Source organism: Aotus nancymaae, unplaced genomic scaffold (genome assembly GCF_030222135.1).
Source record: "Aotus nancymaae isolate 86718 unplaced genomic scaffold, 86718_ANA_hifiasm-v0.15.2.pri h1tg000058l, whole genome shotgun sequence".
NCBI classification, from domain to species: Eukaryota; Metazoa; Chordata; class Mammalia; order Primates; family Aotidae; genus Aotus; species Aotus nancymaae.
The window spans coordinates 5263058-5290014 of NW_026988472.1; the positions used below are offsets into that span (position 1 = coordinate 5263058).

Sequence of the window (26957 nt, forward strand, 5' to 3'; positions counted from 1 at the left end):
AATTGAAAAAGAGACAGGCCTGGTTTAGTTTTGCTTCACAAGCATTTACTGACACCTGTTGTGTATTGGGTGGTATTCAGTATGTATGGATGACACAGATGATGCAGAGAGTCCCTGCCCTTGAACAGCTAGCTCATAATGTTGAGGGGGGAACACGTGGACAGACGATTTTAATCATAGCCTTGATCAAATCTCTAATTGGTGCTGGACTCTTTACATATGTCATTCCACAAAGATCCTGAGAGGTAGGTCTTGACCTTGTACAGATGTAGACACCACTGATGGTGTTTTGGTTATTGATCTAGTAGAGGGGAGAGCTTCGAATATACACTCAGGTCTGTCTGACTCCAAAGCCAGTCTCTTCCCACTTATCATAGCAACACTTCACTTGTTTTACAGATGCTGAGATGTCAATGTCATTTCTGTTTACACAGCCACCCTGTCCCAACATGGTTCACAGCAGGACAATCCAGCACCCAGTAAGGCAGAACATCCTTGTGAAGTACTAGGTCAGAGCACTGGATCAGATCTCAGAAGATCTGTACTGACACCAACAGAAAGGGGCTCCTTTTTTCTGGCCGTTTATGATTCTATAAGGACAGGCCGCTTGGAAAATGACAGCTTCAAGTAAGATGGGATCTTTCACAGCCTGAAGGGTTTTTAAAATGGGGCTACCCCTACTGTCCTTGCCCTTTAAGTGGGATCTATTTCTAAGAGATAGTAGCTCCCCAGAAGCTGATGTTTACTAGGAAAGAGGAAGTGAAAGGCCTGCCTCCAAGCCGTGTGCCTCTCTCAGCTGGGCGGAGTTTCACCTGCAGAGTTCCTCTGTGGGGAGAAAAATATCAAGAGACTTCAAGTAATCTGTCCTGGGAATGTGTCTCCTAATGACAGTCTAAACAGTATTTTGCAGATTTTAAGAATACAGGGGCAAGTAGAGCCACAAGAAAAGAAGGTGGAGGCTGTGAAATAAAATACACAACATTATTATGGAAGAGTATGGTTTAATGGAAAGAGTGTGGGGCTGAGGAATCAGGCAGACCCAGGGCCTTGGGACCTTGAGCAAGGAACCTAACCTCTCTGACCCTCAATTTCTTCATTTGTAAAATGGCACTAAGGAGTTTAATTAAGTTTGTAATGGGACTAAATATTAATCAAAGGCTCCATAAAAATTCATTGCTAACATTTTCTAGACTTATACATATTATAACAAGATGTGAAGGCAAAATTTAAAACCTTAAGTTCGACTCACTAGGAGGAATCACAGGACTCAGCATATAGTCATACTTGTAGCTAAAATTTGTTACAGTGAAAGGATACAAACAAAATCAGCACAGGGAAAAGGTGTACAGAGCACTCTCTGGAGGAAATCAGGTACAAGCTTCGAAGATTCCTGTCCCAGTGGTGACATACGGGACATGCTTATTTCCTCCAGCAAAAAAATGTGACGATACATGTGAAATCTTGTCTGCCAAGGATGCTTCTTAGAGACTCAGTGACCAGGGTTTTTATTAAGGATAGGTCATGTAGATACCCTCTGCCGAGCATGTACCAAAATTCCAGACTCCCATGAGGAAAACAAGTATTCAGCACAAAACCACATTGTTTACGCAAACAATTTAGGCACAGTGAGCAGTTCTTATCGGTCCTAGGAATGGTGAAAAAACTCCAGAAATCCAAGTTTTCAGATTTCGGCCAACGGCCAACCTTGCAATATGGCCTTTCAAAGGCTAGCTTCAGACCTGCTATGTTAACTCTTTTCTGCCCACTTATACATTATATCTCCAGCCCTGGTGGGCACTCTGAATTCCTGTATATCCAACAGCCTAGTTGATAACTCCACTAAGCTCTTTTAACTCCACTTTTAATTATTGAAAATTTATTCTGTCCCTGGTACTATTCTAAGCACTTGACATATACTAATTTGTTTAATCCTCAGGGAAGTCACATAAAGCAGTATTAGTTGCATTTTGCAGATAAAACTCAGACACAGAGAGGGTTAACAACTCACCTCTAGATTATGCTTGTAGTAATCTGTGGGACCAAGATTCAATCCGATCCCTGACTCAAGAACCCATGCAAAAAAAAAAAGAACCTATGTTTAAAACAATTTTTTTAACTTTTAAGTTCGGGGGTTACATGTGCACGGTGTACAAGTTTGTTACACAGACAAACCTGTGGCATAGGGGTTTGTTGTATAGATTATTTCATCACCCAGGTATTATGCCTAGTATCCACTAGTTATTTTTCCAGATCCTCTCCCTCCTCCCACCCTCTGCCCTCTGGTAGGCCCCAGTGTGCATTGCTCCCTTCTATGTGTCCATGTGTTCTCATCATTTAGCTCACACTTATAAGCGAGAACCTGCAATATTTGGTTTTCTGTTCCTGCGTTAGTTTGCTAAGGATAATGGCCTCCAGCTCCATCTACGTTCTTGCAAATAACATGATCTTGCTTTTTTTATGGCTACATAGTATTCCATGGTGTATATGTACTATATTTTCTTTATCCAGTCTATCATTGATGGACATTTAGGTTGATTCCATGTCTTTGCTATTGTGAATAATACTACAATGAATATACCTGTGCATGTCTTTATTTTATTTATTTTTTTACTTTTATATCTGCATGTGTCTTTATAATAAAATGATTTATAGTTCTTTGGGCATATGCCCAGTAATGGGATTTCTGGGTCAAATAGTATTTCTGTCTCTAGGTCATTGAGAAATCGCCACACTGTCTTCCACAATAAACTAATTTACACTCCCAACAGTGTAAAAGCATTCCATTTTCTCCACAACCTCACCAGCATGTTATTTTTCAACTTTTTAATAGCCATTCTGACTGGTGTGAGATGGTATCTCATTGTGGTTTTGATTTGCATTTCTCTAATGATCAGCGATGTTGAGCTTTTTTTATATGATTGTTAGCCACATGTATGTCTTCTTTTGAGAAATGTCTTTTCATGTTCTTTGTCCACTTTTTAATGGGGTTGTTTTTTCTTGTATATTGCTTAAGTTCTTTATAGATCCTGGATATTAGACCTTTATCAGATGCATAGTTTGCAAAAATTTTCTCCCATTCTGCAGGTTGTTTGTTTACTCTGTTGATAGTTTCTTTTGCTGTGAAGAAGCTCTTTAGTTTCATTAAAACTCTCAACTTCTCTGTGAAGAAGCTCTCAACTCTCTTGGAAAAGGGGAGCTTTCCCTGGGCTTGGACTGAGCTCCGTGCCCAGAGGTGCTATGTTGACTGGATTGTATGAAGAGAGTGAGTGCAGGAGACAAATGACTGAAATAAAAATGGGATCCACTGGTCCCCATCTGCATCTACAACTTCAGGTGCCTACAGATGTGCTCAATGGGACAGGTGCAGGAGGGAGGGGCAGAGGAAGGGATGGGCAGGGAGGATGTTTCTGGGGACAGTAGTCCGCCTGCTGTTCTGTACTTCTTGGCCTTGCCCTGAGCAGCCACAGCTTCCATGGCTTTACTCATAGTCTCTTCATACCCTAAGACCTGCATGGACTTGACGGGGTTCAAGTTCTCAGCCAATTCATAGGCAATGGAACGACCAGTAAGCAGGTTCAGCTCCATGAGAGCCACTTCAGAGAGACCGTCCAGATGCTTGACAATGCCTGTAAGGGTGTTGTCATGGGCTTCAATCAGTACCCAATTCCTCTTCTTTACCTGGGGAACTATATCTTCATTCCAAAACGCCAGAGCTCTGGCAATAGTATCCTTCAGACTCGCACAAGAGGGTAGCTGGTCTTCAGTGAGGTCTGTATACCTGCAATCCTTACTAATGCTGCTATAGAAGGGGTGGTAGGGTTCCATTGGAGGTGGTGAGACATCTTAAGAGCATATCCAGATCTTTACCTGGGCCTCACCATTCTTGGCAGCAGTTTCTGTTTTATGGAGGCTGGTCAGACCCCCATAGTGCCATTCATTGAGGCTCCAAGTCCTCACTACAGGCCACCACATTCGGCCAGTAGCATGCACAGTGTCCAGAGAGTCCAGACTGCTCTCTTCTTCACTGATGGGAAGCATATGTCAAACTCATAGCCAGCATCTGGCAGCACCTGCCCACTGTGATTCACCTCCTCATGGTCCGCTGGGTGCTCTTGCTCTGGAACCTGGAGTGGCCGTGGCAGCGGGCTCACAGTTCTTGATAACTGTATTTTCTGAGATTTTTTTTTTACTGTCTTAGATGGCTCTAAAATAGGAAAACCTTGAAGCCATTCAAGCCAACAAAGAAGTCAAGATCCTATGAAAAATTGGAGCTCGGTCCTCAAACTGCCTATAACAAATAAATGAGCAGCAGCATCAGTGAAGAAAAATATGAAAAAATAAGGTGAAGTATTGAGGCTCAGAGGCAAAAAGCCAAGACTGTTTTGGCACATGGGAGAGAAAAGCTGGAGGAAGGTTTTAGTTAAAACCTCACAAGCCAGTATTTACTTAGCTGTCCTTTTCATTAACTTCCATTAAGTGCATAGGGACTCTATTTTGATGCTGGGTGCCCTATGCCTTCGGAATTCCCTGAGGCTCCATGGGCAAGAGGTTAAAATTTCTTTCCAGACAGCTCATTCTGTGTTCACATGGTGTGGCCATAAAGGATCATCTAAACTTGTATGCTTTGAAACCTATTTGGTCAGGGAGCAAAAAAGAAATAGGCATTTCTCAAACTCAGAGCAGTATTATAATGTAAACACATCGTTTGATATGACAATATGCAGCAAAATATTATTTGAGTTAATAGAACAATATAAATAAAAGAGCATTAAAGATGGTAGCACACGGCTGGGAGTGGTGGCTCACACCTGTAATCCCAGCACTTTGGGAGGCTGAGGTGGGCAGATCACGAGGTCAGGAGCTCGAGACCAGCCTGAACAACATGGTGAAACCCCATCGCTACTAAAAATACAAAAATTAGCCAGGTTTGGTGGTACGCACTTGTAATCCCAGCTACTAAGGAGGCTGAGGCAGGATAATTGCTTGAACCCGGGAGGCAGAGGTTGCAGTGAGCTGAGATCACACCACTGCACTCCAGCCCAGGTGACAGAGTGAGACTCTGTCTCAAAAAAAAGTGATGGTAGCACAAACAAAAAAGAGGACAAGTTATTTATTTAAATTTCTCATAATAGTAGTAAGCAAGAAAGGACTTGAAGTTAAACCAGAAACATCAACATGAACTCGCACTCTTAAAAAAAGCTTTCACTTTGTTACTTAGATTATTCAGATTGCCTCTCCCTACCAACAGTAGTCATGTGGCAAAATCTAAAATCCCCTAATCCCCCAGATCTGATATGTTTTTCTGCCAAATGGAATCAGGATTCCCTGAGCGGTAGACAAAAGAAAGCAAAATGTGCCTACAAACATCTTATTGTCATAAAGCAAGGATGCTTTCACAAATGTCTCTGGGACATTTCAAATAGACAAAGACAAATTTTAAAGCTATATATTGGACAGGTGCAGTGGCTCACACTTATAATCCCAGCACTTTGGGAGGCCAATGTGGGCGGATCACTTGAGGTCAAGAGTTCGAGACCTGCCTGGCCAACATGGTGAGACCTGGTCTCTGCTAAAAGTACAAAAATTAGCAGGGCATGGTTGTAGGTGCCTGTTATCCCAGCTACTCAGGAGGCTGAGGCAGGAGAATCCCTTGAATCCGGGAGAGGCAGAGGTTGCGGTGAGCCGAAATGGGGCCACTACACTCCTGCCTGGGTGACAGAAAGAGACTCCATCTCAAAAAAATAAAATAAAAGCTACATATTGTTTGAACCAACAATTGTACTTATAGGAATTTATGTCACAAATACACTCAAACATGTACAAAAGGTGAAGAAATTCACCACAGTAATATTTGCAGTAGAAAATGTTGGAAACAATCTAAATGTCCATCAGTAAGAAACTAGTTAAATAAATTGCAGTGTATTGATACAACAGAATACTATAAAACCACCAGAAGAAAAAAAGCAAGATTCTATGTGCATTGAAATGGAAGATCGCCAAGATATACTAAAATGAAAAAAAGCAAGATGCATGTCAGTACACACAGAATGCTGCCATTTCTGTGACAGTGAAAGGTATACATGCCTTAATATGCTTATAATATATCTGAATGAATGCAAGAAACTGGCAATAGTAATTGCCTCTAAGGTAAGGAAGGAACTGGGTAGCTGGGGGACTGGAGAGTGAAGGAGACTTAATTTTCAATGAATTATCTTTTGTGCTATTTGTGCCATTTTTGTTACCATGTGCATGTATTACTTTTTAAAAATAAGATTAAACTATTGCTTTTTATTGTGTCAACAATTTTAGTCTAGAGCTATCTTCCAATAATCAGGTAGTAAACAATTTTAACATTAAAATAAATGATTATAATCAACAGACACAGAAAATCTCCAAAAAGAGCCTTGAGTCCATCACATCAGCTAAGGCAACTAAATTCCTTTGAAAATGATTTCCACTGATGCGACCACAATCCAGATAGGTGCCAGAGCACAGTTTGTGTCATTCATGTCATAGTTACATTACATTTATGTGTTTTAATATGGCTAAATATCAACCCACAGGCAACTTTAACAGAGCCCCAAACTCTACTAAATGATAGTAAAGGAACAAAAACATAAAAGCTCATGGTGGTAAAGGGAGTGAGAAGGAAGTTGAGATTTCAGCAAGTTCTGGAGAGATGAAAAGCAGATGGATAATTAACTTAGCAGAGGAAAGGAAGCAAAAATTTGAATGCCACCAAGAAACAAGTATTTTATCCCCACAGAACTGAGGAAGATTTAGGAGCTGGTGGCACAAAGCACTTTGGAAAGTGGAAATGGAGTGTGAGCCTGAAAACAAAGAAAATTGAAAATCTGTATACATAGCAATTGGACACCCAAATCCTGTCCCCTCTCAACATGCAAATTAATAACCACTATTCCCGGACTCCACAACATTCCTGAGATTTATTCTCAGAAGAAATTGAAGCTGAGAGGTTTTTGACATGGGGACATCAAACACAGTATAGACTGGAGTGAAACATAGAGCTGCAAACAAAAGGATAAAATCAAACCCAGCATCTGGAACAATATGATCACTGCATCCTCCCATTTGCCTGCTTCCAGAATGCCAAAGCCTGGTTTAAATGGCTGAAGTAAGAGTTTAGACAATTTTTGCCTGGTGAGATTAAAGACCTCAGAGGAAAAAAAAAAATCTCCACATAAAAAAAAATTGAGTATTATCTTAGTGCAAAAGCTACCTTTCAACACAGCATCCTCTGGATAAACCCAATAGTTGACAATTCTCCATCACTCACAGAGAAATTGTGGTCAGCTTTTCAGTGCATCTCCTTGTAACAGTGGCAATGTTGAGGCTCTCCTGAAATTACAGACAAATGCAGACAAACAGAAAAAATAAAGCCAGAGAAAACAGTAAATTCGGGAGCAGAAGAAAACTTTCTAAAATTTTAATAAATATCTTCATAGAGACAAGAAAAGACATTGAACTTATGAAACTAGATCTGGAAACACTTTATTTTTAAAAAAAAATAAATTATATTGTGTATATTTAAAGTATACTGAATACACTTTAAAGGAGCTATGGGGGAACTAAAAGTAGAATTACCAATATAAAATATTCAATAAAAGGAAACATTTCAGAAAGCAGAACAAAAGTAGTAAATGGAAAATAGTCATTAAAATGTAAGAAAATAAGACGAGCTGTTTAGGAGGTACATCAAGTAACTAATAAACTTCCAGAAAAGGAGAACCAAAAAAATGAAGGAAAGGAAAATACTAAGAATACAAAAAAAATTTTCCAGAACTGAAGGACATGCCTCTCCAGACTGAAAGAACAAGATCCCCAAACAATAAATTTTAAAACACTGAAATCAGGTTGTATTATGATGACATTTTTGAACAACAGAGTTAAAAAGAAGACAGTAGGCCAGGCACGGTGGCTCATGCCTGTAATCCTGCACTTTGAGAGGCCGAAGCGAGCAGATCACGAGGTCGGGAGTTCAAGACTAGCCTGGCCAATATGGTGAAACCCCGTCTCTACTAAAAATACAAAAATTAGCCAGGCATGGTGGCTTGCGCCTGTAGTCCCAGTTACTCGGGAGGCTGAGGCAGAAGAATCGCTTGAACCCAGGAGATGGAGGTTGCAGTGAGCCGAGATCGTGCCACTGCACTCCAGCCTGAGCAACAGAGCAACACTCAGTCAAAAAAAAAAAGAATAAGTACAGAGAAAACTAAGTAAATGAAAAAAAAATGAGGCAATTATAAGTGATAGGGAAAATGAAAAGTCCTATAAGAAAGGAGGATTAGTCACAGTGCACTACATAGCTTGACAGTAAACAGTATTTGCATACTCATAATGATGTAAATACAAGTTATTGACTTCATGCAAAATTAAGATACAACGTTTTTGGAGGGATGGGAGGACAGGAAATAATGGGAGGGGTGGGACATACAAGCTCTTATTTATTAAGGATAAACTCTAAAATTGATAAATCAAGAAATAGAAATATACTCCCCAAACTAATCTACAAATTCATTGAAATACATATCCAAAACCCCAGCTGGAAGTGCCAAAGCTGATTCTAAAATTCCTGTGAAAATACAAGGAACACAGAATAACCAAGACAACCTTGAAAAAGAAGGCTAAAGTTGGAGGATTCACACTTCCCAATTTTAAAACTTACTAAACAGATACAGTAATCAAGACAATGTGCTACAGGTATGATAACAAGTATATAGATCAATGAAATAAAAATTGAGAGTCCAGAAATTAACTTAACACATTTATGATCAATTAGTTTTCAACGAGAATGCCAAGACAAGTCAACAGGAAAAAATAGTCTTTCCAACAAATGGTGCTGAAGGAATTGGAGATCCATATTTAAAATGAAGATGTATCTCTACCTCACTGCCTGTAAAACTTAATTCAAAATGGATCAAAGACCTAAATGCAAAAGCCAAAACTCTTAGAAGAAAACTTGTGCAAGAAACTTCATGACTTTGAACTAGGAAATGTTTTCTTAGATGTGACACCAAAAGCAAAAAGGACAAAAGTGAAATAAATTGCTTGGACTTCACAAAATCTTAAAACGTTTGTGATTCAAAGGATACCATCAAGAAAGTGAAAAGATAATACACAGAATGGGAGAAAATATTTGCAAATTATATATATATTAAGAAATTTGTGCACAGAATATATAAAGCACATACCTTAACAATAAAAACATATCGCCCAATTTAAAAATAGGCAAAGAATTTGAATAGACATTTCATCAAAAAAGATACAAAAAGATATCCAAATGGCTACAGCCATATGAAAAGACACTCAGTATCATTAAGACATCATGGAAATACAAATAAAAAATCACAAAGAGATTATCACTTTACATTACGAGGATGGCTATAATAAAAGGAGGAACATTAACTAGTATTGGTGAGGATAAGGACAAATTGTAACCCTCATACCTTGCTGGTGGGAATGTAAAATGCTGCAACCACTTTGAAAAAGTTTGGCAGTTGTACAAAAAAGTTAAACATTGAGTTATCACATGACTAAGCAATTCCATTCCTAGGTATATAACAAAAAGAATTGAAAACGAGTATTAAAACAAATACTTAGACATAAACACCAAAGGCATAATACATGAAAAACATAATTGATAAGCTGGTCTTTATTGAAATTAAAAAGTTCTGCTCAGTGAAAGAAATTGTCAAGAGAATAAAAAGACAAGCCACAGACTGGAAGAAAATACTTGCAAAAGACACATCTGATAAAGGACTGTTATCCTAAATATACAATGAACTCTTTAAAATTCAACTATAAGAAAATAAACTTGCTTAAAAACTGGATAAAAAAACAGACAACTCTCCAAAAAAGACACGCAGATGGTAAATAATCATATGCAAAGAAGCTCAACACCATATGTCATTAGGGAGCTATAAAACAACAATGAGATACCACTATACACATATTAGAATGACAAAAATCCAGAACACTGACAACATGCTGATGAGGATGTGGAACAACAAAACTCGCATTTATTGCTGGTGGAAATGCAAAATGGTACAGCCACTGTGGAAGACAGCTTGGCAGTTTCTTCCAAAACGAAACATATCCTTACCATATGATCCAGCCGTTGTGTTCCTTGGTATTTACACAAATAAGTTAAAATCTTATGTCTACACAAAAAAACAGCTTTAAGGCCAGGTGCAGTGCCTCATACCTGTAATCCTAGCACTTTGGGAGACCAAGGCAGGTGGATCACTTGAGCCCAGGAGTTCGAGACCAGCCTGGGCAACATGGCAAACCCTCATCTCTAGAAAACATAAAAAAAATTTGCCAGGCATGGTGGTACGTGCCTGTGGTCCCAGCTTCTCGGAAACTGAGGCAGGAGGATCAGTTGAGCCCGGGAGGCAGAGATTGCAGTGAGCCAAGATAATGCCACTGCACTCCAGCCTACTGGGAATCTAAAAGGCTATGTGCATATGCAGGGCTGCATGAATGTCCAGGAAAGACCTGATAAATCTCTAATGTTTCACATCTGCTGTAACTCAAGATTCTGTGCAATCAACAAGTAAAGGCAAATTTAGAGTTGCAAAGTGCCTGTTGGAGTGTTAAAGATATTCCTAACACTCAAACAGAGCCCCTCAGCCAAGTCTAGGAGATTTACTGGTGCAGTGAATTTAGGAAAATCTCTGGCCAGTCGTTACCTGACCATTAAGCTATCTGAGCAGAGATTTCAGTGACCACACATGACAAAGAACACAAACTTTATAGAATTAGTTCACGAAAGTCATTAAACAGACAAACAGCAATATAACCATCAGCAACAACAAATAACAACAAAAGCCCGTGGGAATAAGAGGGAGGAACAGTTGATTTACAGAATTGTCACTTTATTATTTGAAACTAATAAATTAATTCAGTAAAGTGGCAGGATACAAAATCACATACAAAAATAAATTACATTTCTGTATACTAACAACATACTATCCAAAAAGGAAATTAAGAAAACAGTTCTATTTACAACAGCATCAGAAAGAATAAACTACATAGGAATAAACTTAACTGAGAAGATGAAAAACTTGTACACTGAAAACTAAAAAACATGAATGAAAGAAATTTTAAAAGGCACAAATAAATGGAAAGACAGCCTGTGCTCATGAATTGTAAGACTTCATAAAAAAGCATTTGATAAAGTTCAACATCACTTCTATACTCAAATGAGGTTTTTGGTTTTTTTTATCATGAAGTGATGTTGAACTTTATCAAACGCTTTGTTAGCATCGATTGAAATAAACACGTGGTTTCGTCCCTCATTCTGTTGATATGATGTATCACACTAATTAATTTGCATATGTTGCATTATCCTTACATCCCTCGAGTAAATCTCACTTGGTCTTAATGAATGTTCTTTTTCATGTGTTGTTGAATTTGGTTTGCTCATATTTTGTTGAGGGTTTTTTTATCAATATTCATCAGTGATATTGGCCTATAGTTTTTGTTTTATTTGCTTTTGTCTGGTTTCGGGATTAGGGTTACACTGGCCTCATAGACCCTCCTCCTCTACTTTTTGGAATAATTTGAATAGGATTGGTATTAGTTCTTCTTTAAATGTTTGGTAGAATTCAGCAGTCAATCCATCAGGTTCTGGGCTTTTCCTTCATTGGAGATCTTTTATTAAGGCTTTCATCTCATTACTTGTTATTGGTCTGTTCAGCTTTTGGATTTCTTCTTGTTTCAATTTTGGCAGGTTGCATGTGTATAGGAATTAATCAATTTCTTCTAGATTTTCCAGTTTTATTCACAAATAGTTGCTCACAGCAGCCATGAATGATGATTTAAATTTCTGCAGTATCAGTTGTAATGTCTCTTTTTTCATCTATGATTTTATTTATTTGTGTCTTCTCTCTTTTTTTCCTGGTTAGTCTGGCTATAATTTGTCAGTTTTGGTTTCAAAATGTCAACTTTTTGTTTCATTTAATTTTGAATTGTTTTCTTAATTTCATATTCATTTCTGCTCTGATTTTTTTATTATTTCTTTTCTTCTACTGATTTTGGATTTGGTTTGCTCTTGCTTTTCTAGTTCTTTAAGATGCATTACTAGGTTGTTTTTAAAGCTTTTCTTCTTTTTTGATGTAGGTACTTATAGCTATAAACTTCCTTCTTATTACTGTCTTTGCTGTATTCCAAATATTTGGGTATGTTGTGTTTCCATTATCTCATTTAAAGAAATTTATCAGTTTTCTCCATAACTGTTTCATTGACTCACTGATCATTCAGGAGCATATTGTTTAATTTCAATGTGGTTTTGTAGTTTCCAAAAATCCTCTTGTTGATTTTTAGCTTTACTCCATTGTGGTAACAGAAGATGCTTGATATTATTTCAGTTATTTTTTAATGTTTTAAAACTTGTTTTTTGACTTAACGTATGGTCCATCCTCGAGAATGATCAATGTGCTGAGGAAAAGAATGTGTACGTTGCAGCCACTGAATGAAATGTTCTGTGTCTACCAGGTCCATTTGTTGTACACTATAGATTAAATCCAACATTTATTTGTTGATTTTTTTGTCTGGAAGATCTGTCCAATGCTGAAAGTGGGGTGTTGAAATCTCCAGACATTACTGTATGGAGCCTATCTCTCTTTTTAGCTCTACCAATATTTGCTGTATAAATCTGGATACTCCAGTATTGGGTGCATATATGTTTACAATTATTATTTTTTTCTTTTACATTTACCAAACTTTATTTCCTTTTTCATAATTATTTCTAATTTTTAAAAATTACCTTCCTTACTGAGTTTTTGTCATATTACCACACAAGTTGGTTTTCTCAAAGAGCACAGACTTTATGAATTACAGAGGACTAAAAAACAATTCCATAGCCAAACAATTTCAATACCACAATTAATATATTTCCAATGAGAAAAATAAAGCACAGAGCACCTATATCTTAGGTAGCATTCAAGATGAAGGTTAAAACACAACAAAATACAAGTTTTACTTATGAAAGAAGCCCATGGATTATTCCCATTAATCCAGAGGTTGTATTTTAATGATTCCAACAATTATATCATACATAGACATAGGTCCAAAGGGACTGTACATAAATGGTTATATTAAATTATTCTTCCCAGTTGAAGTTTTCCAAGACCAATGCTACTGAAATCTATTTTATTTTTATTTTATTTTATTTATTTATTTATTTAATGTTTACAATTATTATATCCTCTTACTGAACTGACCCCTTTATATAGTGACCTTTTTGTCTCTTCTTATGGTTTTCATCTTGAAATCTGTTTCCTCTGATATAAGTACAGTTATCCCTGCTCTTTTTTGGTTTCCATTGGCATGGAATATCTTTTCTCATCCCTTTATTTTCAGCCTATGTGTATCCTTATAGGTGAGGTGTGTTTCTTGTAGGCAATTAGATCATTGAGACTTGTTTTTCTATGTCTTTTGATTGGGGGGTTTAGTCCATTTCCATTCTGTGTTATTATTGATAAGTAATAACTTACTCCTGTCATTTTGTTATTTGTTTCCCGGTTGTTTTGTGGTATTCTCCTTCTCTTCTTCCTTCTTGTCTTTATTTTAGTGAAGGTGATTTTCTCCAGTAATATAATTTAGTTTCTTGCTTTTTATTTTTTATGTATACATTGTGTGGTTTTTGATTTGAGATTACCATGAGGCTTGTAAGTACTATCTTATAACTCATTACTTTAAGCTGGTAACAATTTAACATTGCTTGCATAAACAAACAAGCAAAAAGAAAACTAATAAAAACTCTACACCTCAACTTCATTCCCCCACTTTAGAACCTTCTGTTGTTTCTGTTTATATTATATTGTACTATTCATGTCTTGAAAAGTTGTTCTAGTTACTTTTTATTGATTTATCATTTAGTCTTTCTACTTAAGAATAGTTTACACACCACAGTTACCATGTCATAACAGTTTATGTTTTTCTGTGTACTTACTACTACCATGAAGTTTTGTACCTTCAGATGATATTGTTCATTAATGTTCTTTTTCCTGATCGAAGCACTCCATTTAGCACGTCTTGTGGAACAGGTCTGGTGGTGATAAAATTCCTCAGCTTTTCTTTGTCTGGGAAAGTCTATATTTCTCCTTCACTTATGAAGGATATTTTCAATGGATATACTATTTTAGGATAAAAGTTTTTCCTTCAGTATTTGAAATATGCTATACCACTCTCTCTTGGCCTTTAAGGTTTCCACCAAAAAGTCTGCTGCCAGACATATTGAAGACGCGTTGTCTGTTATTTGTCTCTCTTCTCTTGCTGCTTTTAGGTTCCTTTCTTTATCCTTGACCTTTGGGAGTTTGATTAATAAATGCCTTGAGATAGTCTTCTTTGGGTTAAATCTACCTGGTATTCTATAAACTTCTTGTACTTGGAAATTAATATACTTCTCTAGATTTGGGGAGTTCTCTGTTATCCCTTGGTTTTTGTTGTTTGGTGTGTGCGTGTGTATGTGTGCGTGTGTGTGTGCACGTGTGTGTGTGTGTGTTTTGTTTGGTTGGTTGTTTTCTTTTGTTTTTTTTTTTCTGAGATGGAGCCTCGCTCTGTTGCCCAGGCTGGAGTGCAGTGGCAAAAATTCGGTTCACTGCAACCTCCACCTCCTGAGTTCAAGTGATCCCCCAGCCTCAGCCTCCCGAGTAGCTGAGATTACAGCCACCCACCACCATGCCGAGCTAATTTTTGTATTTTTAGTAGAGACAGGGTTTCACCATGTTGGCCAGGTTGGTCTCAAACTCCTGAACTCAAGTGATCCGTCCACCTCAGCTTCCCAAAGTGCTGGGATTACAGGCATGAGCCACCATGCCCAGCCTTTGGGATTTTATTATCCCTTTGAATAAACTTTCTATCCCTATCTCTTTCTCTACTTCCTCTTTATAGTCAATAACTTCTAGATTTGCCCTTTTGAAGCTTCATTGTTTTCATTTTTTTAGCTTTTGTCTCCTTTGACTGTGTTTTTTTTTTTTTTTTTTTGACAGAGTCTCACTTTGTCACCAGGCTGGAGTGCAATGGCATGATCTTGGCTCACTGCAACCTCCACCTCCAGGGTTCAAGCGATTCTCCTGCCTCAGCCCCCCAAGTAGCTGGGGCTACAGGTGTGCGTCACCATGCCCAGCTAATTTTTGTATTTTTAGTAGAGACGGGTTTTCACCATCTTGGCCAGAATGGCCTCGATGTCTTGACCTCATGATCCACCCGCCTCAGCCTCCCAAAGTGCTGGGATTACAGGCATGAGCCATTGCACCCGGACTTTCTTTTTTTTTTTTGAGACGGAATTTTGCTCTTGTTGCCCAGGCTGGAGTGCAATGACACAATCTTAGCTCACCGCAACCTCCGCCTCCCAGGTTCAAGTGATTCTCCTGCTTCAGCCTCCTGAGTAGCTGGGATTACAGGCATACGCCACCACACCCAGCTAATTTTGTATTTTTAGTAGAGATAGGGTTTCTCCACGTTCGTCAGGCTGGTCTTGAACTGCTGACCTCAGGTGATCTGCCTGCCTTGGTCTCCCAAAGTGTTGGGATTACAGGTGTGAGCCACCATGCCCGGCCAACTGTGTATTTTCAGATAGCCTTTCTTCAAGCTCACTAATTCTTCTGCTTGAACAATTCTGTTGTTAGGGGACTCTGATGCATTCTTCAGTATATCACTTGCATTTTTCAGTTCCAGAATTTCTGCTTGATTTTGTTATTCCAATCTCTCCATTAAACTTATCTAACAGAATTCTGAATTCCTTTTCTGTCCTATCTTGAATTTCTTTTAGTTTCCTCAAAATAGCTATTTTGAATTCTCCATCTGAAATAGTCACATATCTCCGTCTCTTCAGGATTGGTCCCTGGTGACTTATTTAGTTTACTTGATGAACTAAATGAACTAATGAACCCTGGTGATTTATTTAGTTCATTTGATGAGGTCATGTTTTCCTGGATGGTCTTGATGATGCTTACAGATGTTCATCTGTGTATAGGCATTTTAAGAGTCAGGTATTTGTTGTAGTCGTCACAATCTAGGCTTGCTTGTACCATTCCTTCTTCGGAAAGCTTTCCAGGTATTCAAAGGAACTTGGGTTTTGTGATCTAAGCTCTATCTGTATTAGAAGACACCCCAAGCTCAATATCACTGTGGTTCTTGCTGACTCAAAGAGATACTGCCTTGGTGATCTTGTTTAAGATCTGGAAGAATTCTCTAGATTACCAGGCAGAGACTCTTTTTCTCTTTCCCTACTTTCTCCCAAACAGATCTTTCTTTCTTTCTCTCTCTCTCTCTCTCTCTCTCTCTCTCTCTCTCTTTCTCTCTCTGTTCTAGGCCATCTGGAGCTGAGGGTGTAGTGACACAAGCACCCCTGTAGCCACTGCTATTGGGACTGTACTGGCCACACATGAAGTCAGCACAGCACTGAGTCTTGCCCAAAGCCCACTGTAACCACTACCTGGCTACCACCTATGTTCATTCTAGGTCTTGAGGCTCTACAATCTGCAGAAAGAATAGACAACCTGACCTGTCTCCTTCCCTTAAGGGTGATCAGCTCCCTGAGACCAGGGCAGGTCCAGAGGTGCCATCCAGGAGTCAGAGACTAGAGTCAACCTTAGAAGTCTCCCTGGTACTCTATTGTATGGTAGCTGAGCTAGTACAAAAATCATGAGATGTCAGCCTTCCCAGTCTTCCTTCCTCTTTCCACAGACAGAGGAGCCTCACCCCGTGGCCACCACCCCTACAGGTCCACAGGGAGTACTGCCAGACTACTAACAATGTTTTCTTAAGGCCCAAGGGCTCTTCAGTCAACTTATGGTGAATGCTGCCTAGCCTGAGACTCACCATTCAGGGCAGTGGGCTCCCTTCTGGTACAGGGTAGGTCCTGAAATACCATTCAAGAGCCAAGGCCAAGAAGCAAGGATGCCAAAAGCCTGCTTGGTGCTCTACACCTCTGTGGCTGAGCTGGTACCTAAGGTGCAAGACAAAGTCCCCTTACCTTTCTCCTTTGCTTTTCTGAAGCATAAGGAGTCACTCTCCATAGCCCCACAGCTGGAAATGTGCTGAGTCTCACCTGAAGTCTCTCTGAGTCTCACCAAAAGCCCACAGCATACTACCTGGATATCGCTGCTGGTTATTTTCAGAGTCCAAGGGCCCTTTAGTCAGCAAGTGATGGGTCCTTCCAGAACTGGGCACTTCCCTTCAAGGTTCCCTTCTGGTCCAGGATGTGTCTAGAAATTTAGTCTGGGAGCTATAGCCTGGAAAGGGGTCTCTTTTGGAGCCTAGGGTTGGGGTAGAGGTGATACAAGTACATTCTTAGCTGCCCGGCTGGTGTCTCCAATAGGTCACATGCCTGCCCCCCTTGTCCACCGGCTCTGAACTCAGTTCAGCCCTAGGACTCACCTAGGAGTTGCAACGCTTGTGGCTTAGAATTGTCTTTCAAGTTTATTTGGAGCCCCAGAGCACTTTAGCATGTGGTGGTGAGGCTTGCCAGAACTCAAGTTCTGACTGCTGGGATAGACAATTCCCCTCTGGCTAGGACTGGTTTAAATACTCCCTCTCTGGGTGGGCATTAGCTGAGTTCAGGCTGGTTTTGCTTTCTGCTATGAAAGGGCAGCACTGAGTTCCATGCAATGCCTCACAATTGCTGCACTCGCCCTCTCTCAAGTGCTCAGATTCTCTCTTTGTGCCATGCACCTGCTGCCAAGGGATGGGGGATAAGTAGCAGAAGTAATTCAAGACTCTTGCCTACCCTCTTCCATGCCCCTTCCAGTGAAATGATGTTAAAACCAAGTACTGTGAGTGCTCACCTCATTTTTGGTACTTATGAAACTACTTTGTTTGCACAGATAATTGTTAAATTGGTGTCCTTGCATGGGGGACTATTGGTGGAGCCTTCTATTCTGCCATGTTGTGCTGTCCCTCTTCCTTTCTTCTTTTTTAATGTAGGCATTTACCACTGTAAACTTATCTCTTAGTATAGGGTTTTTTTTCTTTTTGTTTTGTTTTGTTTTGTTTTAAAGACGGGGTTTCACAGTGATAGCCAGGATGGTCTTGATCTCCTGACCCTGTGATCCGCCCACCTCAGCCTCCCAAAGTGCTGGGATTACAGGTGTGAGCTACCACGCCCGGCTTTAGTATAGGTTTTGATGCATCCTATAAGCTTCGGTACGTTGTATTTTTGTTTGTTTCATGATATTTTCTAATATGGATTTCTTTTTTGACCCATTGGTTTTTCAAAAGTGTGCTGTTTAATTTCCACATATCTGTGAATTTTCCAGGTTGCTCACTGCTACTGAGTTGTAATTTCCTTCCACTATTGTCACAAAAGGTATTTGGTATGATACCAATCTTTCTAAAGTTGTTAAGACCCATCTTGTGACAAACATATACTCGATCTTGGAAAATGTTCTATTTATACTTGAGAAGAATTATAATTTCTTTAAAAATGAAACTACACCTACCATATAAACAAGCCATTCTACTCCTTGGAATTTATTCAAGAGAAATAACCAAATGTCCACAAAATTTCCACCAAATGTCCACTTGTTCATAACAGCTGTATTTGTAATAATCGAAAGCTAGAAACAACCTAAATATCAATCAACAAGTGAATAGGTAAGCAAATTTTGATATGGTCATATAATGGAATACTATTCAGTAATATATAGAAATGAATTATTTATACACACAACAAATTCAATTAATATCAAAATATTTATACTGAAATAAAAAAGCTAGATTATATAACTCTAGAAAATGCAGACTAGTCTATTGTAACAGAAAACAAATTAATAAACCTTGGGAAAATGTAGTAGAGCAAAAGGGAAATTTACAAAGGGAAATAAGAAATTTTGAGGAAATAAGAAATAATAATTATGTTATTTATTTATTTATTTATTTTGAGATGGAATCTGGCTCTGTCACGCAGGCTGGAGCGAAGTGGCATGATCTCAGCTCACTGTCATCTCTACCTCCTGGATTCAAGCGATTTTCGTGCCTCAGCCTCCCAAATAGCTAGGACTGCAGGCACCTGCCACCATGCCTGGCTAATTTTTGTATTTTTAGTAGAGATGGGGTTTCACCATGTTGTCCAGGCTTGTCTCAAACTTCTGACCTCAGTTGATCCACCCCACTCGGCCTCCCAAAGTGTTGGGATTACAGGTGTGAGCCACTGCACCCAGCATAATTATGTTCTTTATCTTAAATGTAGTGATGATCTTATGGTATATATATTAAGACTGATGAAATTACACACTTTAAATGTGTGCAATTAAATGCATGTCAATAATACTTCAATAAAGCTGTTTTTAAAATAAACAATGTTAACAAATAACAAATAAATAAGAACTCTTAGTCCAACATGGAAGGAGCTTGGAAGTTGTCGCCTCTCCCTCACAATGTGAAAAAATCTAAACAAGCTGAAACTAAACAACTCTTCCACCAAGAAACTGACGTCACAGGGCAAACTGCTACTCCCAAAATTGGAGCTATAAGCAAATACAGAGAATCACAGCTTACTGGAGCAGAAGCCTACCACTGGAACCAGTACCATGTTACTTTTACCCATTGCATCATGTCTAGCTTTACACAAAAAATTACAAGGCATACTAAAAAATAAAATACAGTTTGAAGGGACAGAGTGACCATCAGAACCTGACTTAGATATGGCAGATATTTTGAAATTATCAGATCAGGACTTTACAATAACTACTGTTAATATGCTAAGGGCTCTAAAGGAAAAACTGAACAATATGCAAAAATGGATAGGTGAAGTAAGCAGGCAGATGAAAACTCTAAGAAAAAAAATCAAAAGGAAATGCTAGAAATCAAAAACACCGTAAGAGAAATAAAGAATTCCTTTGATGGGCACACCAATAGCTGAACACAGTCAAGAAAAAAATCAGTGAGCTTGAAGATATGCCATTAGAAATTTCCAAGATGGAAATACAAAGAGAAAAAGAAATTAGAAAAATGAAACAGAATATCCAAGAACTGTGGGGCAATTACAAAAGGGGTAATATATGCACAATGGGAATACCAAAAGGCAAACAGAGAAAGAAACAAAATAAAGCTCTGAAGTAATGATTGAGAATTTTTCAAAATCAGTAACATATACTCAACCATAGACACAGGAAGACACTGTAAACAGAATGGAAGAAAAGCCACAGACTAGGAAAAAATATTTGTAAAATACTTCTAATAAAGGACTTACAAAGAACTCTTAAAACTCAACTATAAAAAAAGCAAAGGAAGCAATTAAAATTTGGACAAAAGATCTGAAGAGATGACTCACCAAGAAAGATACACAGATGGCAAACAAGCATATGAAAAACTGCTCAACATCATATGTCATCAGAGAAATGCAGATTCAAACAATGAGGTCAGGCACAGTGGCTCACATCTGTAATCCCAGCACTTTGGGAGGCAGAGGCAGGTAGATCACTTGAGGTCAGGAGCTCAAGAGCAGTCTCGTCAATGTGGTGAAACCCTGTTTCTACCAAAAATACAAAAATTAGCCAGGCATGCTGGTGGGCACCTGTAGTCCCAGCTACTTGGGAGGCTGAGGAGCAGGAGAATCACTTGAACCCAGAAGGCAGAGGTTGCAGTGAGTCGAGATGGCGCCACTGCGCTCTGGCCTGAGCAACAGAGCAAGACTCCACCTCAAAAAAATAAAAATAAAAAGAGATACCACTACACACCTATTAGAATAGCCAAAATTTTAAATACCGACAACACCAAATACTGACAAGGATGTGGAGCCACAGGAGCTCTCATTTATTGCTGGTGGGAAAGCAAAATGGTGTAGCCACTGTGGAAGAGTTTGGCATTTTTCTGACAAAACTAAACATACTCTTAACATATGATCCGGTAATTGCACTTCTTGCTATTTACCCAAATGAAATGAGATTTATGTTTATACAAAACCCACACAGAAATGTTTATAGCAGCTTTATTCAGAATTACTAAAACTTGGAAGCAATCACAATGTCCTTCAATAGTTGAGTGGACAAATTCTGGTACATTCATAGAATGGCATGTTATTCATCAATAAAAGAAATAAGCTCCCAAACTACAAAAAGACATGGACAAGCCTCAAATATATATTGCTAAGTGAAAATAGCCAATGTGAAAAGGCTGTGTGATTCCAACTATATGACATTTTGGGGAAAGCAAAAATTTCCCTCTTTCCAGACAGTAAAAAGACCAATGGCTGCCAGCATTTCTGGAGGACGGAGGGAAGGATGAATAGGCGAATCACAAGGGATTGTAGGACAGTGAAATTATTTTCTCTGACACTAATAACAGTGGATATATGTCATTATACATTTGTCCAAACCCATAGAATATACAACACAAAGAATAAATCCTAATGTAAACTATTTAGCTAATAATAATGTATCAATAGTGGCTCATAATTATAAAAATTACACCATTTTTATCTTAATACCTAAATAGTTTAAAATATATTTTAAAATAATACCTAAATTATTTTTATCTAAATATCTAAGGCAACATATTAATCATAGGGGAAATTGTGGGTGGGGGCAGTGGGGAGAGGGGTCATATAGGAACTCTGTGTACTTTCCATTCATTTTTTTTCTTTTTCTTTTTTTTTTTTTTGAGATGGAGTCTCATTCTGTCATCCAGGCTGGAGTGCAGTGAACTCGGCTCACTGCAACCTCTGCCTCCCAGGTTCAAGGGATTCTCCTGTCTCAGCCTCCCAAGTAGCTGAGACTACAGGCACATGCTACCACACTTGGTTAATTTTTTTTTTTTTGAAACAGAGTCTTGCTCTGTCACCAGGCTGGAGTGCAGTGGCACAATCTTGGCTCACTGCAACCTCCACCTCCTGGGTTCAAGCGATTCTTCCACCTCAGCCTCCCGAGTAGCTGGGACCATAGGCGCGTGCCACCATGCCCGGCTAATTTTTGTATTTTTAGTAGAGACGGGGTTTCACCATGGCCAGGATGGTCTCGAGCTCTTGACCTCATGATCCACCCTCCTCGGCCTCCCAAAGTGCTGGGATTACAGGTGTGAGCCACCGTGCCCAGCCCACACTTGGCTAATTTTTATACTTTTAGTAGAGACAGGTTTTCTTCATGTTGGCCAGGCTGGTCTCAAACTCCTGGCCTCAAGTGATCCAGCTGCCTCAGCCTCCCAAAGTGCTGAATTACAGGCATGAGCCACCACACCCAGCCACCACTCATTTTTTCTATAAACCTTAAACTGCTCTAAAATATGAAGTCTATTATTTTAAAATAAATAGCAATATATGCACATTAAATAGAAATAGGGACATAATATGAGTGGAAACAACTAGAACTGCATTTTTTTGACATGGAGAGAAGGATAGGGTATGTGAAATGATAGGATGGAGGCTGATATTTTTTATTATGAGTCTTTAATACTGTATTAGGGCCGGGTGCAGTGGCTCACGCCTATAATCCCAGCACTTTGGGAGGCCGAGGCGGGTGGATCACGAGGTCAAGAGATCGAGACCATCCTGGTCAACATGGTGAAAACCCGTCTCTACTAAAAATACAAAAAATTAGCTGGGCATGGTGGCACACGCCTGTAGTCCCAGCTACTCGGGAGGCTGAGGCAGGAGAATTGCCTGAACCCAGGAGGCAGAGGTTGCGGTGAGCCGAGATCGCGCCATTGCACTCCAGCCTGGGTAACAAGAGCGAAACTCCATCTCAAAAAAAGAAAAAAAAAATGCTGTATTAATTACTTAATACAAAGTAATAATTGCTTTTATAAATAATACTGATTTTTTTAAAGAACAAACATAAAATAATAGAAGAGCCATCATTTATCATTTCTCAGTAAATTCCACTGCAGTTTGGTTAAATGGTCTACTTGGATTAAACAATCTGTGCTAGTATCTCCACATTTAAAATTAATGATGTTTATTCCCACAGATATCCAAGGAGTACATAAAATCTCTCAGAAATCATAATATGCAGCAAAGAAACATGGAAGGGGTGGGTAGCTGGCATTCAGTGGAGTCTTCCCTTAATATAGGCACATCTTCAGTCCTTGAATGGTCAGGGACTACATAAAACAGTTTGGGAAATGCATGGACTCCCAAAAAAAGTTCACGTGTTAGAAAGCCACAGACAAATCTCACTTATACATATCAATGTAAAATAAATAAAATACTAAGAAATAGAATTCAGCAGTAAATTGAAGAAGTAAAAATGGTGGGGTCCATTCTAAGAGTGCAAGAGTTATTCAATATTAGGAAATGCATAAGTCATTGTACTAATAGGCCAAATGAGAAAACTCATATGGTCATCTCAATAGATGCCCAAAAGATGAGTTTAACAAAATTCAAGATGCATTTCTGATTTAGTTATCTAGGAATGGGTACTTTCTTAACATAATTTTTATACTCTATATTTCTAACCAAAAGCCAGTATCATGCTGATTAATGAAATGTGAGACTCTCCATTAAAGTCAGAGAAAAGGTGCAAGCCCCACTATCACCACTATTACTATTCTGAAGGCACTACATAACACAATTAGACAAGAGAATTAAATGAGGGACAAACTTGGGATAGCTACTAAAGGAGCAAAATAATCTCTATTTGTTGACAATATAGCTGTGTAACTTGAAAACCTGAGGAAATTTATGGAAAACCTATTAGAAACAATAATAGGATTTAGTGACGTACTGGTAATTGCTTTCCCACAACCAGTTCAAAGAGATAAGGGAAAAATATCCCCTTCACAATAGCAACTAAAATAGGAATAAACCTAACAAGGAACATATAAAATATACAAAAACAAAACTTTAAAATTCTACTAACATAAAAACTTGAATAAGTGGAAATCCATACCTTCCTCTCCAATCAGAAGATTAAATATTATAAAAGACAATAATTTTCTCTAACCTATAAATTCACTATAACCCCGGTAAAAATGTCAATAGGTCTTTTTATATTATTTTTACTTTGACAACGTGTGCTAAGTTTCACCGGGAAGAATAAATATGTGAAAATAGGCAGAAATTTTCTGAAAAAGAAGACAAAAGAGGCTTTGCCCAGCCAGATATGAAAATATATTTTGAAGTTACATTAATTACAATGGGGTGGCACTGGTACAGGCACAGACATTCAGATCAATAGAATAAAATAGAAAGTGCAGAAACAAACACAAGCACATATGAAAACTCCATATATGATAAGGCGACATTTCAATTCATTGAGTCAATAATTATTAGTCAATAGATGATATGAAGACAGCAGACTTAGCATTTGAAAGGAAAAGAAGCTAGATCCCTGTTCTAAATCCTACCCCAAAGTAAATTCCAGATAGATCAAAGATTTAACTGTAAAACTGAAACCATAAAAGTACCAGCAGACAACATGGATGAATCATTTTTAATATATAATTTTGGAGTGGGTAAAGTATTTGTAATCACCCCAGTTAAAATGGCTTTTATCAAAAGGACAAAAAAAAAAAAAAAAGATGCTGGAAAGGATGCTGAGAAAGGAGAACGTTTGTACCCTGTCAGTGGGAATGGAAAGTAGTATAGCCACTATGGAAAACAGTATGGAGATTCCTCAAAAAACTACAACTAGAACTGCCAAATGATCCAGCAATCCCAGTGCTGGGTATACATCCAAAAGAAAGGAAATCAGTATGTTGGAGAGATATATGCACTCCCGTATTTACTGTAGCACTATTTAATATAGTCAAGATTACAGAATCAACCTAAGTGAACATTTGGCAACAGATGAATCAATAAAGAAAATGTGGTACATATACATAATTGAATATTATTCAGCCATACAAAAAGAGTGAAATCCTGTCATTTATAACATGGAGGACACTATGTTAAGCAAAATAAACCAGGCACAGAAAAACAAATATCGCATGTTGTCACTCATCTGTGGGAGTTAAGAAAACATCGATCTTATGGAGGTAGAGAGTAGTAGGATGATTACCAAAGGCTAGCAAGGGTAGTGGAGAGGCGGGGATTAGGAGGGGTTGGTTAATGGGTAAAAAAATATAGTTAAATAGTAGGCATAGGATCTAATGTTTGGTAGCACCATAGGCTGTTTATAGTTAACAATAATTTGTTGTATATCTCAAAATAACTAGAAGAGTACATTTGGAATATTCCCAACACAAAGAAATGATCAATGTTTGAGGTAATGGCTATAATTCCCCTGACTAGATCATTACACATCATAAACATGTGTTAAAGTATCACATGTAACCCATAGGTATGTACAATGCATAAAAATTAAATTGTGTACCCACAAAAATTAAATTTTTAAAAAGAAAATGAAATCCAGAAACTATAAAGGGAACGACTGGTAAACCTGACTGTATAAGCTTAGACAAAACTTATCTTTGCATATACCACAAGGAAAGCCAAAAGACAACAAATAGGTGTGGGGAACATTTGTGCAAATACATATAAAATAAGAATATTTATTTCACTATTACATCACATAATATAAAAAAATAACCACTAAAAGACACCCAATTAAATAAATTTTGGTAACTCCATACATTGCAATAATATGAATTTGTTTTATTTTGTTTTTAATAAGGTAGACAGATATATATGTATTGGTACAGAAAGACATTATTTGTTTGATTTTGTTTTTAATAAGGTAGATAGATATATATGTATTGGTACAGAAAGATGCTAAGTGTTATGTGAAAAAGGCAAATACAGAGCTTTCATTGGTGTAAAAAAAGGCATATATTCATATGTATCTTTATGCAGAGAGATAGATGCTTCTTTGCATATGCATGAAAAATGTCTGGGAATATGTAGATGAAACTGTTCACAGTTACTGTCTGGGGATTGGTATTGAGAGAGAAGAGCATTGGATAAGAACTTTGTTTTTAGTTTATACATTCATTCATTCTACAAATATTGATTGAACTTATACAGCAGCACTGTTTTAGATCCTCAGAATACAGATGAGGCTTCTGTTCTCATTTTTGAAGAGGAGGCAAACAATAAACAATTACATAAATGAGCAACGCAATTTCCAACAGTGACAAGGGCTATGCAGGGAATAAAAAGGAGTTATATAACAGAAAGCAGTGGGGCAAAGAGTTGAGTGGGCTGTTTCATACTGCGTGGTTTGGCAAAGGCCTCTCTGAAGAAGTGACAATTGAGTGAAGACAATGACAAGAAGAAGCCAGCCACTGGAAAAGCAAGGGGAAAAACATTACAACGAGAAAGGGCTCTCTGTTTAAAGCTGGCAAAGGAAAAATAGAAAATAAATAAATAAATAAAGAGAAGGAACACTCAGTGCAAAGGACCAAAGGTGAGAACAACCTTGGCATGTTCCAGAAACAGAGGCCAATGCAGCTGGAGCTACATTCCTTTACATTAAAAGGAAGTAAATGAAAGGAAAAGTTGAAGGAGCTGATTGATATTCAGATCAGATTATGTCTGTATTGATTGCTTTTCTTTTGTTTTTTTTTTAATATGACTAGCTTGTGGTCATTTTTAAAAATAAAAATAATGTATTAATGCTTTAAAAAAAAGATTAAGAGAATCTGACAGACCAGCTCCATCACTGGCTGTGTCACCTTAGTCAAGTGAATCTCACTAAGCCTCAGTTTCTTCATTTGTAAAATGAGGAAAAGCACACTCACCTCAGAGGGCCGAAGTGCAAATTAAATTAAACCTATTTAAAAGGCTGCTTTTGTTAAGACTCTTTTGGAGGCAAGGAACAGAAACCCAATGAAGCTGGACCACGAATCAGAAATCCAAGAGCAGGAAGTCAAGTACAGATAAAGCTTATTAAGCCTGGAGCTGCAGGAAATTTCTGCATGAGGCATGGACCTCTGCTCTAGAGCTTTACCATTAATGTAATTCATCTGCACTACACGTCTGCTTCTCTCTGTACATCTGCCCCAGCTTCCTCATTCAACGAACCACCTTGAACTGTTCCCCTAGAATTTTAACAGGC

At 38.2% G+C, this 26957-nt stretch overlaps 1 protein-coding gene across 1 annotated transcript in view; it reads right to left on the reverse strand.

Annotated features, from left to right (window-relative positions):
• Positions 1-218: 218 nt before the first annotated feature.
• Positions 219-26957, reverse strand: part of LOC105730475 (phosphoglycerate mutase 1-like) — an 82106-nt gene continuing 55367 nt past the window's right edge. Inside the window, exons 2-3 of the mRNA XM_064364321.1 lie at positions 7241-7359; positions 219-4631 (exon numbers count right to left, since the gene is read on the reverse strand). Coding sequence (XP_064220391.1) covers positions 3322-3825 — 504 coding nt within the window. The 5' untranslated portion in view covers positions 3826-4631; positions 7241-7359 and the 3' untranslated portion in view covers positions 219-3321. The remainder of the gene's footprint in view (positions 4632-7240; positions 7360-26957) is intronic.